The sequence below is a fragment of the Muntiacus reevesi genome, chromosome 2 (assembly GCF_963930625.1).
Source record: "Muntiacus reevesi chromosome 2, mMunRee1.1, whole genome shotgun sequence".
Lineage (NCBI taxonomy): Eukaryota > Metazoa > Chordata > Mammalia > Artiodactyla > Cervidae > Muntiacus > Muntiacus reevesi.
Genome location: NC_089250.1, coordinates 278,220,232 through 278,238,735, shown reverse-complemented (window position 1 = coordinate 278,238,735; position 18,504 = coordinate 278,220,232). Strand labels below are relative to the sequence as shown.

Genomic DNA, 18,504 nt, shown 5'->3' with positions numbered 1-18,504 from the left:
CACATGAAAAGATGCTCAACATCGCTCATTATCAGAGAAATGCAAATCAAAACCACAATGAGGTACCAATACACGCCAGTCAGGATGGCTGCTATCCAAAAGTCTACAAGCAATAAATGCTGGAGAGGGTGTGGAGAAAAGGGAACCCTCTTACACTGTTGGTGGGAATGCAAACTAGTACAGCCACTATGGAAAACAGTGTGGAGATTTCTTAAAAAACTGGAAATAGAACTGCCATATGACCCAGCAATACCACTTCTGGGCATACACACTGAGGAAACCAGATCTGAAAGAGACACGTGCACCCCAATGTTCATCGCAGCACTGTTTATAATAGCCAGGACATGGAAACAACCTAGATGTCCATCAGCAGATGAATGGATAAGGAAGCTGTGGTACATATACACCATGGAATATTACTCAGCCATTAAAAAGAATACATTTGAATCAGTTCTAATGAGATGGATGAAACTGGAGCCCATTATACAGAGTGAAGTAAGCCAGAAAGATAAAGATCATTACAGCATACTAACACATATATATGGAATTTAGAAAGATGGTAATGATAACCCTATATGCAAAACAGAAAAAGAGACACAAGTACAGAACAGACTTTTGGACACTGTGGGAGAAGGCGGGGGTGGGATGTGTCGAGAGAACAGCATTTATATTATCTAAAGTGAAACAGATCACCAGTCCAGGTGGGATGCACGAGACAGGTGCTCGGGCCTGGTGCACTGGGAAGACCCAGAGGAATTGGGTGGAGAGGGAGGTGGGAGGGGGGATCGGGATGGGGAATACATGTAACTCCATGGCTGATTCATGTCAATGTATGACAAAACCCACTGCAATGTTGTGAAATAATTAGCCTCCAACTAATAAAAAGAAATGAAAAAAAACAACCCACCAAATTCTGACTGAATGAAAAAAAAATGTAATGCATGTGTAAGAGATGTTAATTAGGCTTACTGTAACCAACTGGTGGCGTAGATAAATACTGAATCATTATTTTATACACATGAATCTGATAGAATATTATGTCAGTTATGGCCTAATTTTAAAAACTACAAGAAAAGCTGCAGACTATCTTACATCACACACAAAAATAGCCTCAACTGGGCTAAGACTGGGATGTAAGAGTGAAACCGTGAAACTCTGAGAGGAAAGAAGTGAGCTCCTTGACACTGCTCATGGTCATGATGGTTTGAATTTAACCACAAAAGCAAAGGTAAACAAATGGGAGTGTATCACACAAGACCTCAGCAGAGCAAAGGAAACCATGAAAAGGCAGCTATGCAGTAGGAGACAATATTAGCAATCCACATACCCAGTGATGAGTGAACATCCAAAATATAAAAAGAGTTTATGGAAAAACCCAAAACCCAGTTTAAAATGTACAAAGGACTCAAGTAGACATTTTCCCAAAGACAGCAAACAAAGAGCCAGGTGCTCAATATCTCTAGTCATCAGATCAAAATGCCAATGTGATAGCATCTCTTGCCTGTTAGTGTCTGTTCCCCAAAAGACAAGAGGTAACAAATTGGCAGGGATGTTGAGAAAAAGGAACACTTACACACTGTTGGTGGGAACATAAATGGGTACAGCCTCTGCGGAAAATGTTAAATTTCCTCAGAAACTAAAACGAGATCTGCCATACGACCCAGCAGTCCTGCTTCTAGTACATATGTACAAGGGGATGAAATCAAGATCCCGAAGCACTTTCTGGACCCCTGTGTTCATCGCTGCACTGTTACAAGAGCCAAGACGTGGAAACAGCCCATGTCCACTGATGGATGAACAGATTATGAAGCTGAGGTGTTTTATACAGGAATTTAACTCAGTTTTTAAAAGGTGGAAATCCTTCCTTTTGCAACAGCATGGACAAAACTCGAGGACACTTTGGTGTGTGAAATATCCAGACATAGATATCTGCCATTCCCTTCTCCATTTCTGTCAATTATAGATAGAATCATAAAAAAAAGAAAATCAGTCTCATAGAAAGAGAGTCGATGGTGGCCGCCTGGGAAATGGGGTTGGGGAAAGGGGAGAAGATGGTAAAGGGGTACAATCTTTCAGTTATAAGGTGAACAAGGTCTGAGGGTTAACATAGAACCTGGTGACCACAGGTGATGACACCTAGTATGTGAGGCAGCGGATGCATCAGTTCAGTCAGCTGCGGACTCCTTCACAATGTGTACTTATATTAAATCATGATGTACATTTTAGATTCACTGCAATTTCAGTAATCGATGATGGTCCATCACCTCTTTCCTCTTGGGCTGAGTATTTGCTGGGGTGAGTGATGTGGCCATAGCTACTGCTTGTCCATTTTGTGGGCCACACAAAGATCACCTCACAGGGGAAGTGCCTCCCTGAAACCGACAGTTATCACCCGAATTGCAGGACACACCTGCCACCACACGACCCATGACCCCCAGCCGCAAACAGTCACAGCCGGGGAGGCACCATCACAGCCAGGGTCAGAAGTGAACCCACAGAAGGGCTGACACATTCTAGTGCCTGCCGCCCCCGGGGGCCTCTCTGCACCCACAGGTGTGGGCGGACCAGCCTGGGCATGGAAGTGTCCATGAATTTGGACAGGTAGTGAAAAAAAGTTAGTCACTCAGTTGTGTTCGACTCTTTACAACCCCATGAACTGTAGCCCCCCAGGATCCTCTGTCCATGGGATTCTCCAGGCAAGAATTCTGGAGAGGGCAGCTACTTCCTTCTCCAGGGGATTTTCCTGACCCAGGGGTTGAATCTGGGTCTCCTGCCTTGCAGGCAGTTTCTTTACCGTCTGAGTCACCAGAGAAGCCCAGGTTGGACAAGGTGGGAATCCTATTCACAAAGGGCCTCCCACTTAATATAAGCATCTCCAAAGGCTCTTCTAACACCCTCATCTTTAAGGTAGAGGATTTCAACATATGAATATTTGTGGGACCCAAACATCAATTTGTGACATGGCCCAGGGAACATTTCACTGTATTTCCAAATATAAAACATGAATCATCACAGAGGGTACTCCTTCAATCCCTAATTCCAATCTTTAAAAAATCTAACAATACTTATTTTCTAACATTTACACTACTATGGCTGGTTGGAAAGTTAACTGAATTCCGTCTCAATACAGATTCTTTTTTCTTTCCCCTGCTGCTCACGGTAATAAGGCTGAGGGCATTTTGCCATTCAGTTAGAGAGAGGAAGACATGAGCCACACTGACATACATAACATAAAACACAGGGAGAATCGTGAAGGCAAATCATGGCAGAAATTACTGGGCCGACTTCATGCAGTGAAGGAGAATGGCAGTGTGGTTACAGGGCGGCCTTTCTCTCTGTGTTTCTGTCTATATGTGTCTCTCACTGGATCTTATTTCAGGACTCTCAGGTTCTAACCCAAACTCTTGCATATCAACCTATTCCACCATATTCACACCCAGCCCTAATCAATTAGGTCCAAGGTCAGTAGACACTTTTATACAAGGTTGAGAAGCTCGCTCTCTGGTCACACAGGACTTGGTACAGATTCCATCCACGGTGACCCCCCTACCTGTCCCCCTCATTCTCAGGGGCCCCAGGACACAGGATTTGCCGTGACTCTGCTCCCACTCAGATACAACCCCAGCACATTCCCACTGTCCACCCGTCCTTCCAGGGCACGGACGGGGCAGCTCAGGGCGAGGCCGGGGGCACCTGTTCTGTCCAAGGTGCTGACAGCACAGCTCTGAGCGCCTCTCCTGCTGGAGAGCCTGCTCTCCCGTTTCCTGCCCTGAGACTGAACACAAGGGTGCACTCACCTGCCTGCACTTGGCTCCACACTCTGTGCAGGGAGTGTCAGTCAGGACGGGCCCCAGTTATAGGGACGGGGTCCCTGGGCCCGATCTCCCCACAGAGGGGCCATTATCATGTCATCTGGAGCGGAGGTGACACTGTCTGCATGGAGAGTCTGGGCCGTCTCCAGGGAGGAGCAGATCTTACCCCCAGTGCTCATCACTCTCACCCACGCCTGGGGACTAGTGACGACTCTTGGCAACTGTTGAGAAGGTCCACAAGGGCAGCTGAGCAGAGGGCAGGCAGAGTTTTCTGTGTTCCCTGTGGGAGATCCCAAGTTTAGAGTGAAAGTCATAACGGGGAGGGACACTCACAGTGCACCAGGGCTCCCTTCACTGTTTCCTGCTGGGCATTTTCCTTCACGGTCTCACTTTTCCACTGTTCCAAAGTGTGTTCTCACTGATCATCGCATGTGATCTGGAGGCTAGGCTTTCTCCTAAGGCCCACAGCACGTTCTATTTATGTTCTCAGGTCTATTTTATCTGGAAACACAACTCTGAAGGCAGTATTTCCCTCCTTAGAAAACTCAGATGTCCCTCACATCCACATACTCTGCAAGGAGACTATAATTTGCCCTAAGTCACCCACAGATCCTTTTCCTTGGGTCTCTCATTGGACCACCAGGCCATCTCCAGGTGCTGGGTCATTCGAACTGGAAAGGAGACAAAGTAGACTTTAAAATGGAGACTATTTCAAGAGACAAAGAAGGACACTAATAATTATCAAAGGTTACATTTAAAAAGAAGATATAGCAATTGTAAATCCATATGCACCCAACAGAGGAGCACCTCAATATATAAGGGAAATATTCACCATCCCAATTATATCAATGGACAGATCACCCAGACAGAAAATAAATAAAAAAACACATTAAACCAACTAGATCTCACCACTTTTATTCAACCTAATTTTGAAATTTCTAGCCATAGTAATCAGAGAAGAAAAAGAAATCAAACAAATCCACATTTGAAAGGAAATGTTAAAACTGTCATTGTTTGCAGATGATGCAGTGTTATATATAACTAATTCTAAAGGTGTATCGGAAAACTTCTAGAGCTCATTGATGAATTCAGTAACACTGCAGGAGACAAAATTAATACACAGAAATCTCTCACATTTCTGTATGTACATTAGAACAACAAGCTTTCAGAAAAAGAAATTAAGGAAACAGTCCATTTACCATTGCATCAAGAATAAAATATCTCTGAATAAACCTACTGAAGGAGATAGAAGAACTATACTTGAAAAGTCTGAGATGCTGATGAGAGAAACTGCAGTGACACAAAGGAAGGACAGATATATTCAGCTCTCAGATGGAAGAATCAATACTGTTAAGATGATTATACTGTTACCGAAAATGGGGTCCAACTGCTCACCACTCAAAAGCCATTACAGGCCAGGTTGGTGACAAGAACGTCTGCTTTATTTTAGATGCAGGTGACATGGGGGTGTGGGGTGATGTCTGTCCAATGGCCAAGTCCCTCTACTGACAATCAGTGGGTGAGAGGTTTTGTAGACAGGGGCGAGGGGCTACATGCAGAAACAGCACCGTCAGCTCTGACGGTCATCTTGAAATTGGTCCTTGGTGGTCTGACCAGTGTCGTCTTGTTTTAGGTGCAGTTAGTGCTCAGTTCCATGGTTTGTTCCCATTTCTTTAAGGCCAGTTCTTGGAATTGTGGCACCTTTTGTGAGGCTACAGTATGGTCATGATGTAGTTAACTTCTTCCACCCAGTGGGAGGTTTCAGTGTCTGCAAGACAGCGCACAAGATATGGCTCAGATATTATCTATAGCCTTTGAAAAGAAACTAAAGGTCCTCGACTTTGCTTAATAGCTACATTATTGTTGTTTGGACTCGTTTGACTGTTTTCCTTCGTTTTTGCATGTTTTAACTTATCCTGTTACAGCAGAAAGTGAAGAGGAGCTAAAAAGCCTCTTGATGAAAGTGAAGGAGGAGAGTGAAAAAGTTAGCTTAAAGTTTAACATTCAGAAAACTAAGATCATGGCATCTGGTCCTATCAGTTCATGGGAAATAGATGGGGAAACAATGGAAACAGTGTCAGACTTTATTTTGGGGGGTGGGGAGGGGTCCAAAACCACTGCAGATGGTGATTGCAGTCATGAAATTAAAAGACGCTTACTCCTTGGAAGGAAATTTATGACCAACCTACATAGCGTATTAAAAAGCAGAGACATTACTTTGCCAACAAATGTCCGTCTGGTCAAGGCTATGGTTTTTCCAGTGGTCATGTATGGATGTGAGAGTTGGACTGTGAAGAAAGCTGAGCACCAAAGAATTGATGCTTTTGAACTGTGGTGTTGGAGACGACTCTTGAGAGTGCCTTGGACTGCAAGGAGATCCAACCAGTCCATCCTAAAGGAGATCAGTCCTGGGTGTTCATTGGAAGGACTGATGCTGAAGCTGAAACTCCAATACTTTGGGCACCTCGTGTGAAGAGCCGACTCATTGGAAAAGACCCTAATGCTGGGAAAGATTGAGGGCAGGAGGAGAAGGGGACGACAGAGGATGAGATGGTTGGATGGCATCACTGACTCGATGGACATGAGTTTGAGTGAACTCCAGGAGTTGGTGATGGACAGGGAGGCCTGGCAAGCTGCGATTCATGGGGTCGCAAAGAGTTGGACATGACTGAGCGACTGAACTGAACTGATTAAACTTATTCTTTGGCTAAAGTTATTCCACAGACGAAAGGCAGGTAGAGGACATTGTGAGGACTCAGCAAAGACCACAGGGTCCTGCTCTGTATCAACACTATACAAGGCAATCTCCAGGTTCAATGCAAGCCATTTCAAATTACCAATGGCGTTTTCCATAGAACTAGAATAGGAAATGTAAACTGATCCTGTCATGAGGAGTCATCAGAAGCACCAAGGGGAGGGTCACTATAAGTAGGTCAAATGTAGGCTTAAAAGAGGAAAGACAGAGAAAGACTGAGACTGGGGAAGAAAGAAAGGGCGTGAGAACTGAATGCAGCACACACATCTTGTTGGAATCTCTACCAGGAAAGAAGAGGAGATATTTGGGATCGTTTAGAAACTCTGAACAGGACCTATGGGTAGTAATGCTGTATCCACGTCGGTTTTCTAAATCAAATAGCAGTGTGCTGGTCATGTAGGAGGGTGTCTTTGTTTAGGTAAAACCATGCTAGTCAGCTAAGGGTGGAATTCATCATGTTCACACATTGCTCTGAAGTGGCTGGATAAAAATCTAGTGATAAAGGGATCAAATATAGAGAAAGTAATTGATAAATGAAATGTATTAAAGTGTTAATAATTGGAGTAGTATTTAAGTGAGGAAGAAAATATATTATTCCTGAAATTATTTTAATCAATTATTTAAAAGCTAAAAATAACACAAAGGCATTTAATTCCTTAGTGTTTAAAGGCAAAATTTAAAAAATTTAAAAAAAAAACAGAAAGAAACAGGACAAACAGAAAACAAATGCCAAGTTTCCATTTTGCAGTGATGAAAACTAAATATGCAAGCGACAATGCCAAGATGGAAGCTGTGTCTTCTCTGAGCTGGTAATTTCATGGATTGGCTTTCAGATCTCCCAAGGCAGCCCCTGCCTAAGCTGACCTTTTGTGTTCATGGAATTTTACTAAAAAATGGTGTTGAGTACACATGTCAAATGGTATCAACAGCCAGTTATAAGGTAAACAAGTCATGGGGATGTGATGTCCAACATAGTACTATTGTTGGTTCATTTCAGTTCAGTTCAGTTCAGTTGCTCAGTCGTGTCCGACTCCTTGCAACCCCATGAATCGCAGCATGCCAGGCCTCCCTGTCCATCACCAACTCCTGGAGTTCACTCAAACTCAGGTCCATCGAGTCAGTGACGCCATCCAGCCATCTCATCCTCTGTCGTCCCCTTCTCCTCCTGCCCTCAATCTTTCCCAGCATCAGGGTCTTTTCCAATGAGCCAGCTCTTCGCATGAGGTGGCCCAAGTATTGGAGTTTCAGCTTCAGCATCAGTCCTTCCAATGAACACCCAGGCCTGATCTCCTTTAGGATGGACTGGTTGGATCTCCTTGCAGTCCAAGGCACTCTCAAGAGTCGTCTCCAACACCACAATTCAAAAGCATCAGTTCTTTGGTGCTCAGCTTTCTTCACAGTCCAACTCTCACATCCATACATGACCACTGGAAAAACCACAGCCTTGACTAGATGGACCTTTGTTGACCAAGTAATGTCTCTGTTTTTTAATATGCTGTCTAGGTTGGTCATAACTTTCCTTCCAAGGAGTAAACGTCTTTTAATTTCATGACTGCATTCACCATCTACAGTGATTTTGGAGCCCCCAAAATAAAGTCTGACACTGTTTCCATTGTTTCCCCATCTATTTCCCATGAAGTGATGGGACTGGATGCCATGATCTTAGTTTTCTGAATGTTGAGCTTTAAGCCAACTTTTTCACTCTCCTCTTTCACTTTCATCAAGAGGCTTTTTAGTTCCTTTCCACTTTCTGCCATAAGGGTGGTGTCATCTGCATATCTGAGGTTATTAATATTTCTCCCGGCAATCTTGATTCCAGCTTGTGCTTCCTCCAGCCCAGCGTTTCTCATGATGTACTCTGCATATAAGTTAAATAAGCAGGGTGACAATATACAGCCTTGACGTGCTTCTTTTCCTGTTTGGAACCAGTCTGTTGTTCCATGTACAGTTCTAACTGTTTCTTCCTGACCTGCATACAGGTTTCTCAAGAGGCAGGTCAGGTGGTCTGGTATTCCCATCTCTTTCAGAATTTTCCACAGTTTATTGTGATCCACACAGTCAAAGGCTTTAGCATAGTCAATAAAGCAGAAATAGATGTTTCCACTGTTGCATTTTTTGAAAATGCTGAGGGACTGAAACTTCAAGTTCCCATCACAAGAAGGGATCTGTACAATGTGGGTGTGTGTGTGCACAGATAGTAAGGAGAATTGTGGGGATCATTTTGCAACACATGCAAGTACCCATTCGTTATATCGTAAAACTAAAACTAATGTAATATTATATATTAGTTATAACTCAATTTAAACACTTGGCACTGAGTAGTCACAGAATAATTTGTCATTATTCCAGCAGTCTACTAAATATTTATCACCTTAATCATATTTGCTATCAATTCAAGAGGAGAATCTAGCAGTTCTAGGATCCCTAAGGAGCAGCAGGAAAGGAGAAATGGTGGGGAAACAGGAAACCTAGACATTAGAGGTCTGTATCAACCACAGATGAATATCAAAAAAGGCAGTGACATAAAGAAAAAACACAGAATTCAGCAGGTAGAAGGTGACGAAGGTGACCACCAGCATCAGGATGGTGCGGGTGGCTCTGGTCTCCAGGGGGCATTTGTGGTGTCCAGTTGGGGGTGTGAATACACTGCACCCTCTGGCGGTGTCTGAGCAGGAGAAGCACCATGGAGCCACTGGACCAGACCATGAGGGTAAGAATCACAGAATCAGAGACGGACCACAGGTACATATAGATAGATGGAATGATGGATGGATATATGGATAGATGATAGACTAGGATGGATAGATAGGTGATAGATAAATAGATGGAATGATGGATGGATATACAGATAGATGACAGATTAGGATGGATGGATGATAGATAAATAGATAGAGTCATGGAGGCTGTGCCCTTGAGATGTGTGCCTTTAATTCTATGTGAATAATACCTCTCACTTAAAAGAGATTCTTTAGAAGAAGGAAACACACGTTTATTGGCGATCTGAGGAAGGAGCCTCCTCCTTGCCCAATCCCCTGAGGGCCTCTCTGTCATCATCCACTCCTTGCCGGAAGTTCTCCCTTCCTTCTCTGGCTGGGAAGACCTTCACTTAGGTCTCTGCTGTCTGGTTCAGCATAAGTCATTCCACAGGCTTCTCCAGCTCTGGGGACCTGAGATCCTTCATCCTGAAGGTAAACAAGGAGAAAAGGAGCAAGTGTTGTAGGAATATTTGACTGTAGAGAGTTAGCCACCATCTGAACTTCCCTGGGGGTCCCGTGGCTAAGACCCCCACTACCCAATGCAGGGGGCCTGGGTTCAATCCCCAGTCAGGGAACTAGAGCCCCCCTGGCCGCAGCTAAAGATCCTGAGGGTCACAACTGAGACCCAGTGCAGACACATAAGTAAATTTTTTAAAGAATAAGTTCTATGGTAGACTATGGAGATTGAAAACCCCTGTATCATGATAGCAACCTGTGAAAAGAGGTGTTCTGGACTGTTTTGCTTTTACCTGACTCCCCGCCGACGTGCCTCTGCCTACACCAGGCTTCCAGCAGGAAAGCCCCCGCGGTAAACATAATTACGGCGGCTAGAGCTAGTCTGATGTGGTTCCCCGTGGTGTAATCCGAGATTATGGAAGGTGGGGAAGCTAAAAGAGAGAAGTGGATGAGCACGGACCATGCCAGGGTGTCATCTACCCAGCGTGACTCCCATACACCCGCCCGGTTTTCCTGACCAGTGGTCAGCTGTACCGGCATTTAGGTTTTAATCATGGAAAAAATAAACAGTGCAGTGGTTCCACCTGCCTCCTCTGTTCTTTGTATTCCCTCTGCCTTGTCATCTATCTTTCATTTATTTGTTATTTTTTTAAATATTTATTTGGCTCTGTTACATCTTAGTTGCTGGGTGTAGGATCCAGGGAACCAAGTCCAGGCCCGGCATTGGGACTGCAGAGCCTTAGCCACTGGCCCACCAGGGAAGTCTCCATTTATTGGTTCTTTATCACATTTCCACTTTCCCACATTTCCTTTTGGCCCTTCTACCTCCATGAATCAGGAATTAAGAGATGCGGGCTCAATCCCTGGATCAGAAAGATTCCCCTGGAGAAGAGAGTGGCCACCCACTCCAGTATTCGTGCCAGGAGAACCCCCATGTACAGAGGAGCCTGGCGGGTTACAGTCCATGGGGTCGCAAAGAGTCAGACACCACTGAAGTGACTTCACACACACAGCCTTAGGAATAACTCTGAAAACCGAAGACGCTCCACAAAGCACTGCAATAATTCAGCAGCTTCATCTGCGTCCCCCTCCACCGCACAGACCTCCATGCCTCCAGTGAGTCTAGAAAACTGAGCTTAGTAGCTCCGCATCTGGGCCTTGGAGGATCTCCGCTTCAGTCAAGAAGGGCTCCGGCCAGGAACTGGTCTTGGTTCCTAAAGAGAAGCCTGTGTTCGTGTCTTCACCTACACACCCCAGTCAGTGCAAGCTCTTCTCTAAACCGTCCCCAGTAGTGTTCCCTGCAGGCAAAAGCCCCTGGGAGAAATTCAGATGACACCATCTTGCTCAGTAAGCCCTCTCCCCATCTTGGGTTAAGCGCACAGACCCTGATTTCTAATCATAAACATTCACGTGGGGGGACTTCCCTGGTGGTCCAGTGGCTGAGATTATGCCCTCCCAATGCAGGGGGCCTGAGTTTGATCCCTGATCAGAGGACTAGATCCCACACGCTGCAACTAAAGATCCTGTGTGCTGCAACTAAATGAAGTCAAATAAATAATAAAAATAAATTTAAAAAGAGAGAGAGAGAAGTTGACAGAGTCGAGAAAAGGAAAGCCTGTAGCATTCGGTGGAACAAAATTCCACCAGGAAGAAAAATCATCCCAGACAAATTCAAACAGTAAGTGACCTGAGATACGGAAAGATGTTGCATCCGTTTCTCTAAATTGAGAAATCACCACATGATGAGAACAACAACAAAAACTGCTCTTGAGAATAAAATCAAGATCACCAGGATAAGCCAACCTTTAAGAGATGCGAGAGTGGTAGAAGGAATTCTGAGGATGCTGAGTTTGATCGCTTTGAAGAAAAGCAGGAGAAATTGACCAAGAATGTACAGCAACAAAAAAGGAGTAGAAAGTAGGAAGGAAAGGACATTAAAAAGAGGAGATAGTGCGGACTTCCCTGGTGGCCCAGGGTGTAAGAATCCGCCCTGCAATGCGGGGGACGGAGGTTCGATCCCCGGTCCAGGAGGACCCCCACACTCCGTGGAGCCACTCAGCCCCGGCGCCACAATTACTGAACCGGAGCCCCGAGAGCCTGTGGTCCACGCGGAGAGAAGCCCGCCCCCTGCGGCGGAGCCCCGCCCGGGCAACCAGAGAAAGCCCAGCGGCAGCGACGAAGGCCCAGTGCGGCCAAAAGTAGATAAACGAATCAACCTTAGAGAAACAAGCCAAGTGGTGTAGAAACGAGAGCCAAGGGGTAAGTAAATGCCTGACTTTGACTTCCATTGAAAAAACCCTCCAGTCGCGCGGAGCCTTACCCGCCACCCAGACCTCCAGGCGGGGGTGGCCTCTGAAGCCCGGAAGGGGGCCCTGGCCTGGTAGCAGACGCAGCTGTAGTTCCCGCTGGCGCTGGCGCTCACGCTCCGCAGGGAAAAGTCGGTCTCCCGCCCGGCCGGCGCCCGCACCTGCACCGGCGCCGCGCTTCCTGCCTTGAGCAGAGCGAGCAGGACGGTGCCCCGGTCCGCGGCCGGCCGCTGGCACTGCAGGGCCACCTCCTGTCCTTCGAGCACAGCGCCCCTTCGGTGGGCTTGGAGGGAAGGTTTAGGGAGATACCCTGTGAGAAGGGGGACCCCGCGGTCACGGAGGGGAGCCTTGGGTGCCCCGCTTGCCCTGGTCCCCGGCAGGGGCTTCTTGCGGGACTGCAAACGACCTCTTGCTCTTTCTGCCCGACTCCAACGAGGAGGTTTCCCTCCTGCAAGCCCTGGATCAAGCCAAGGCCTCGCCTCGGTCCCCGCCTCTCTCCATCTCCCCGCCCAACAACCCTGGAGGGGAGACCCGCTCTCCGTCCCTTGGTCCGCCCCCTCCCTTGTCCCCTGGCCCCGGGCCGGCCGGCCTTCCCGGGCGCCCCCTCACCCGCCACCAGCAGCAGCAGGGCCTCACTGGGCCGTGAGCTCACGCGGGGGTCCCCCGTCCCGCGGTATTCGCAGCTGTATTCTCCCGCGTGGCTGGACGTTACATCGGGGAGGTGGAATTCAGCCCGGCCCTCGGTGGAGTTGGGTGACTGGACCATCTCCCAGACGCATCCCCCCTTCCTGAGAGCGAAGCTTACGTCCCTGGCGGGAGCCCCGCATCGCAGGGTCACGGAGCTCCGGGCGGGGACCACCGAGCTGGGCCAGGCCCCGAGGGAGGGCTTGGGAAGCGCCTCTGGAAGGAAGCGGGTCTCAGGTCTGGGGGCGCCCCTCCCACCTGCTCTCGGGAAGCCCATGGGGGGGAGGGGAAAGTGGGGGGTCCCTGCGGGGGGAGGATCAGGACGGTCCATGGAGAACCACTCACCAGCTCTTCCTCCGTCTGCTTGGCCGACACACAGCCCTGCAAGGAGGGACACAGACACCAGCTCGGAGCCCGCCTCGTCACCTCCTGGCCCCCAGGGGCCGTCCTGGGCTCCAGCCCGCGGGCGCGCGCACGTGCCCAGGCTGGACCCTGGGCCCTGCTCTGCTCCCAGCTCCCCCACCCCGACCTCAGGGCTTCTCCTGGGCTGCGCTCACCCCCCAGGCCCCAGGACCTTTCCCGGCTCCGCAGAATCCCCCCGAGCCGCTCACCCTCTCCTTCTACCTGAGCCACGCTTAGTCTGACACGTCTTTCTCTCCCCCTCTCTCTTTGGCTGTGCTGCCCATGGGCTCCTAGTTCCCACAGAGGTAGAAAGCAAACTTGTGATCACCAAAGGTGCAAGAGAAGGGAGGGATAAGTTATGAGCTTGGGATGAGCAGGTTCACACCACTGTATATAAAATAAGCGACAAGGACCTGCTGTATAGCACAAGGAACTATTTTCAATATCTTGTAATGATCTGTGAGGGAAAACAATCTGAAAAGCGTGCATATGTTTGTATATACACACATACTAGTGTTAATGCCTGGACATGGTAGATACAGGTTTACCTGAGTGCTAACATCTCTTTAAAACTAATATCAAGCCTGTTTTCCAACATTATTATAAGAGAGAGATTGATCTAACTCAACAGATGTTGGTTAGGTCTGTGTGGCTAAGAGATTTCCTCTTTTTACCCCTGTGTGGACTAAACAGTTCTGTGTCTTTGCAATGAAAGAGGGAAGTTACCAAGCCTTTGTGCTAAAATTGCATGAGTCAATCAAAAATATTATGTTTCATGTTTTGAAAAAAAGCAGAAAAGTAAATACAAGGTGAGAAGACCCAAATGTCCATCAAAAGATCAATGGATTGCAAAAATGAGGCACATACACATAATGGAATACTATTCAGCCATGAAGATGAATGAAGTTCTGATACACGCTACAACATGGATGGACCTTGAAAACATTAGTCTAAGTGAAACTTGCCAGACACACGAAAAAACAAATACTATTATGACTCCACTTAAATACCTAAAACAGGCAAATTCATTGGAGACAGAAAGTACAGTAGAAGGCACCAGGGGCTGAGGAGAAAGAGGAAGCAGGTTATTGGTTAACAAGTAGAGTTTATGTCGGGGATGATGAAAAAGTGTGGGCTGACGCTTTGCACAACGTTGTGAATGCCCGGAATACCTCTGAAGCACGTACTTGCAAATGTTTGAAAGGAGAAGGTTTTAAAAGTTTAAAGGTTAAAAAATCTCTGGAAGCGATTGTTAATGGAAGCAATGTCTAACCAGGTCAGAGGGGACTGAATGATAAAAGGAATAATAAATGTTGAATTCCCTCTCAGTCCAGTGGTTAAGAGTCCAAACTTCCACTGCAGGGAGCACCAGTTCAATCCCTGGTTGGGGAGCTAGGATGCCACAAGCAGCCCTGCGTGGCTGCAAAAAGAAAAGGAATAGAAAACATAAAAAAGAGGTACTTGGGTTTCCCTGGAAATCCAGTGGTTAAGAATCCTCCTGCCAGCACCGTTTACAATAGCCAGAACATGGGAGCAATCTAGATGTCCGTTGGCAGACGAATGGATAAGAAAGCTGTGGTACATAGATACAGTGGAATATTCAGTTCAGTTCAGTCGCTCAGTCGTGTCCGACTCTTTGCGACCCCATGAATCGCAGCACACCAGGCCTCCCTGTCCATCACCAACTCCCGGAGTTTACTCAGACTCATGCCCACTGAGTCAGTGATGCCATCCAGCTATCTCATCCTCTGTCATCCCCTTCTCCTCCTGCCCCCAATCCCTCCCAGCATCAGGGTCTTTTCCAATGAGTCAACTCTTTGCATGAGGTGGCCAAAGTACTGGAGTTTCAGCTTCAGCATCAGTCCTTCCAATGAACACCCAGGCCTGATCTCCTTTAGGATGGACTGGTTGGATCTCCTTGCAGTCCAAGGGACTCTCAAGAGTCTTGTCCAACACCACAGTTCAAAAGCATCAATTCTGCACTCAGCTTTCTTCACAGTCCAACTCTCACATCCATACATGACCACTGGAAAAACCATAGCCTTGACTAGACGGACCTTTGTTGGCAAAGTAATGTCTCTGCTTTTTAATATGCTGTCTAGGTTGGTCATAACCTTCCTTCCAAGGAGTAAGTGTCTTTTAATTTCATGGCTGCAATCACCATCTGCAGTGATTTTGGAGCCCCCCAAAATAAAGTCTGACACTGTTTCCACTGGAATATTACTCAGCTATTAAAAAGAACGCATTTGAATCAGTTCTAACGAGGTGCATGAAACTTGAGCCTATTATACAGAGTGAAGTAAGAAAGAAAAACACCAATACAGTACATTAACGCATGTATATGGAATTTAGAAAGATGGTAACAACGACCCTATATACAAGACAGCAGAAGAGACACAGATGGAGAGAACATACTTTTGGACTCTGTGGGAGAAGGTGAGGGTGGGATGATTTGAGAGAAAATCACTGAAACATATATTACCGTGTGTGAGACAGATCGGCAGTCCAGGCTTGATGCATGAGGCAGGGCCCTCAAAGCCGGTGCCCTGGGACAGTCGTGAGGGATGGAGGTTCGGGATGGGGGACACGTGTACACCCATGGCTGATTCATGTCAATGTATGGCAAAAACCACCACAATATTGTAAAGCAATTAGCCTCCAGTTAAAATAAACAAACAAACAAAAAAAGAAGCCTCCTGCCAGTGCAGGGGACACGGGTTCGGCCCCTGGCCGGGGAAGATCCCACAGGCGGCGGGGCACCTAGGCCCGTGCGCCATGACTACTGAGCCCATCCTCGGCAACAAGAGAAGCTACTGCGGTGAGAAGCCCGTGCACCACAACCGGAGAGTAGCCCCCACTCGCTGCGGCCAGAGAAAGCCCACACGCAGCAACGCAGGCCCAACGCAGACAAGAATTTAAAAATTACTTAATTAAAAAGTTAGCACTTACTGAGCGTGGACTGTGTGTGTTATGTCGTAGCAGATGCAGTGCTGTGTCAGCCGCTCAGCCGTGCCCGACTCTGTGTGACCCCGTGGGCTGATGCCCGCCCAAGAATGCCATGCATGCTTGACCCTGATTGTGAAGGTAACCCTGAAAGAGGAGGAAACGTTCAGACATTGGCATGGTTTTCCCAGAGCTCCCGCAGAGGGCGTGGGCAGGAGCTGCGTCTCCAGCGAACGTGCTGCAGCCCTGAGTTTCCCTCTGAAAACATGGCTGAGACAGGTCTCCAAAACAGCCTCTGACGCAAGGAACATGAGGAGCGGTTTGGGCATCAGACATGTCTGATGATAGGAGAAGTGAAGGAAGTTCAAGCGTTAGTCGCTCAGCCGTGTCCAACTCTCTGTGACCCCATGGACTGCAGCCCGCCAGGCTCCTTGTCTGTGGGATTCTCCAGACAAGAATCCTGGAGTGGGCTGCCATGATAGCAGAAAGCCAAGGGCAAAGGTCCTCGTGGAGGCGAGTTCTCCTCTCCAGATTTGCCGTGAATACCAGGCCTTGTTGGTTTCTGGAAATACTCATCGTGTGTCACCTCCTAGCTGCATGGCTGGAGGCCAGGGGGCATTCTGAACCATGCATCTTTTTCCTCCTCGGGCATTTTCCAGCCCATAAGTCCCATCAGGCATGCCCAGGGTGCTTCCATACCGAAGACCCCATGTGTACGTTCTCTTAATTGAACGTCATGCCTGAGTGGAATCGTTTGGGGAGCTAGACCTTTCTAGGCTGAATTTGGCTTCCTCACATACCACCTGTGCAATCTGAAGCAAGCCCCTTGGTTCTGCAAACTCACATCCGAGTCCTAAGCTGTCGACGCGGACCTACCTGATCTTCTCTTGCAGGGTTTTGGTTTGGTTGGCTGGTTGGTTGGTTGGTTGGGGAAGGATCAGGGTGGTATCTCCCAAATGTGGAATATATTCCACTGGCGTTACATGTGATGATTTTAGGTGGAAGGAAGGATGGTTAAAGCATCGCATGACAAGGGATAGTTAGGGAGTTGGGATGCACATGCCCACACTGCTCTATTTAACTGTAGAACCAGCAAGGACATACCGTAGACGCAGGGAGCTCTGCTGAGTGGTATGGGGCAGCCTGGATGGGAGGGGAGTTTGGGGGAGAATGAGTGCGTGTATATGTATGACTGAGTCTCTTCCCTGTTCACCTGAAACCATCACAACATTGTTTATAGGCTATACGTGCTCACTCACTCAATCGTGTCTGACTCTTTGTGACCCCATGGACGGTATGTAGCCCGCCAAGCCCCTCCATCCATGGGATTAACCCAGCAAGAATACTGGAGTGGGTTGCCATTTCCTTCTCCAGGGGAATCTTCCCAACCCAGGGATCAAACACGTGTCTCCTGAGCTTCCTGCATTGGCAGGAGGATTCTTTACCACTGAGCCATCTGGGAAGCCTTGTTAATTGGCTATACCCCAAATCAAAATAAAAATATTCTTTAAAAAATAGTAAAAAAAAAAAAAATCCCTGCGTGACAGCGTGCCATAAGTACTCTCATATTGCCTTTGATGATATCAACAAAAAGTCTATTTGAAACTAGCCTCCAATGTATCTTGATCATGGCTGATTGCCTTTCTAATAAAGAAATTGTGTATTTCAGGCTGAGAAACCTAACATGGAACAGTACACAGTTAGCATCTTCTAATGTTTATTATCTCGTTGCATCTTTTTATAGTTACCTTCTATGTGACACTGGACTTTTATTAATGGTATTGATATAGAGCCTCTAACTTACATATTTTTATGTGAGCAAAACAGTGTGAGTCAGTCTTAAGGAAAACACAAGGCCAGAAAAAAAGAAAAGCACAAAGCCTATAAAGTTCAGGCATGGGATTAACAAACAGAGTTGTTACAAACAGAGTTGAGACAAGAGCAATCCCAGTTTGTTAAACAGTGGTTTAGAGGGAAGGTGTATGTTGCGCTCCGATTTCCCACACATGATACGCACTCAGTAACTAAAGCTGATGTCCTTTCTGTCTCTAAGCCCGGTGTAAACTGCTTGCCAGTTGCCTTATTTTCTGTGTCCTCCACGTACGGCCCTATGAGACTTACTGACGCAGAGCAGGAGAAGCAGCATGGAGAGCATCGTGGCATGTCAGCTCGTCCAGGGGTCCTTCGGTTTTGCAGCCACAGAGGGGGGAAAAGCCGGAGGGACCAGCGCCTCACCGCCCCGCCCCCCGCTCCAGAGTGACGACAGCGACAGTTTCCTCGGGCAGTTCAGTTCCCTCTCCCCACACGTTCCGGAAACGTGTTGAGGATGCCAATTGCAACACGTTTCTTGCACAAGAACTTGGCTCACAAAAAATCCTCACCTGCCTCGG

The 18,504-nt window shown here is 47.3% G+C and overlaps 1 protein-coding gene across 1 annotated transcript; it reads right to left on the bottom strand.

The window, feature by feature from the left end:
* Window positions 1–5,479: 5,479 nt before the first annotated feature.
* On the bottom strand, window positions 5,480–18,353 carry TARM1 (T cell-interacting, activating receptor on myeloid cells 1). Its single transcript, XM_065920822.1, has 7 exons — window positions 18,236–18,353; window positions 13,115–13,150; window positions 12,695–12,985; window positions 12,100–12,395; window positions 10,073–10,210; window positions 9,555–9,749; window positions 5,480–5,580 (listed from the first exon to the last, which is right to left on the bottom strand). The coding sequence occupies exons 1-5, from the start codon at window positions 18,267–18,269 to the stop codon at window positions 10,193–10,195; spliced, it is 675 nt and encodes a 224-aa protein (XP_065776894.1). The 5' UTR covers window positions 18,270–18,353; the 3' UTR covers window positions 5,480–5,580; window positions 9,555–9,749; window positions 10,073–10,192.
* Window positions 18,354–18,504: the final 151 nt, after the last annotated feature.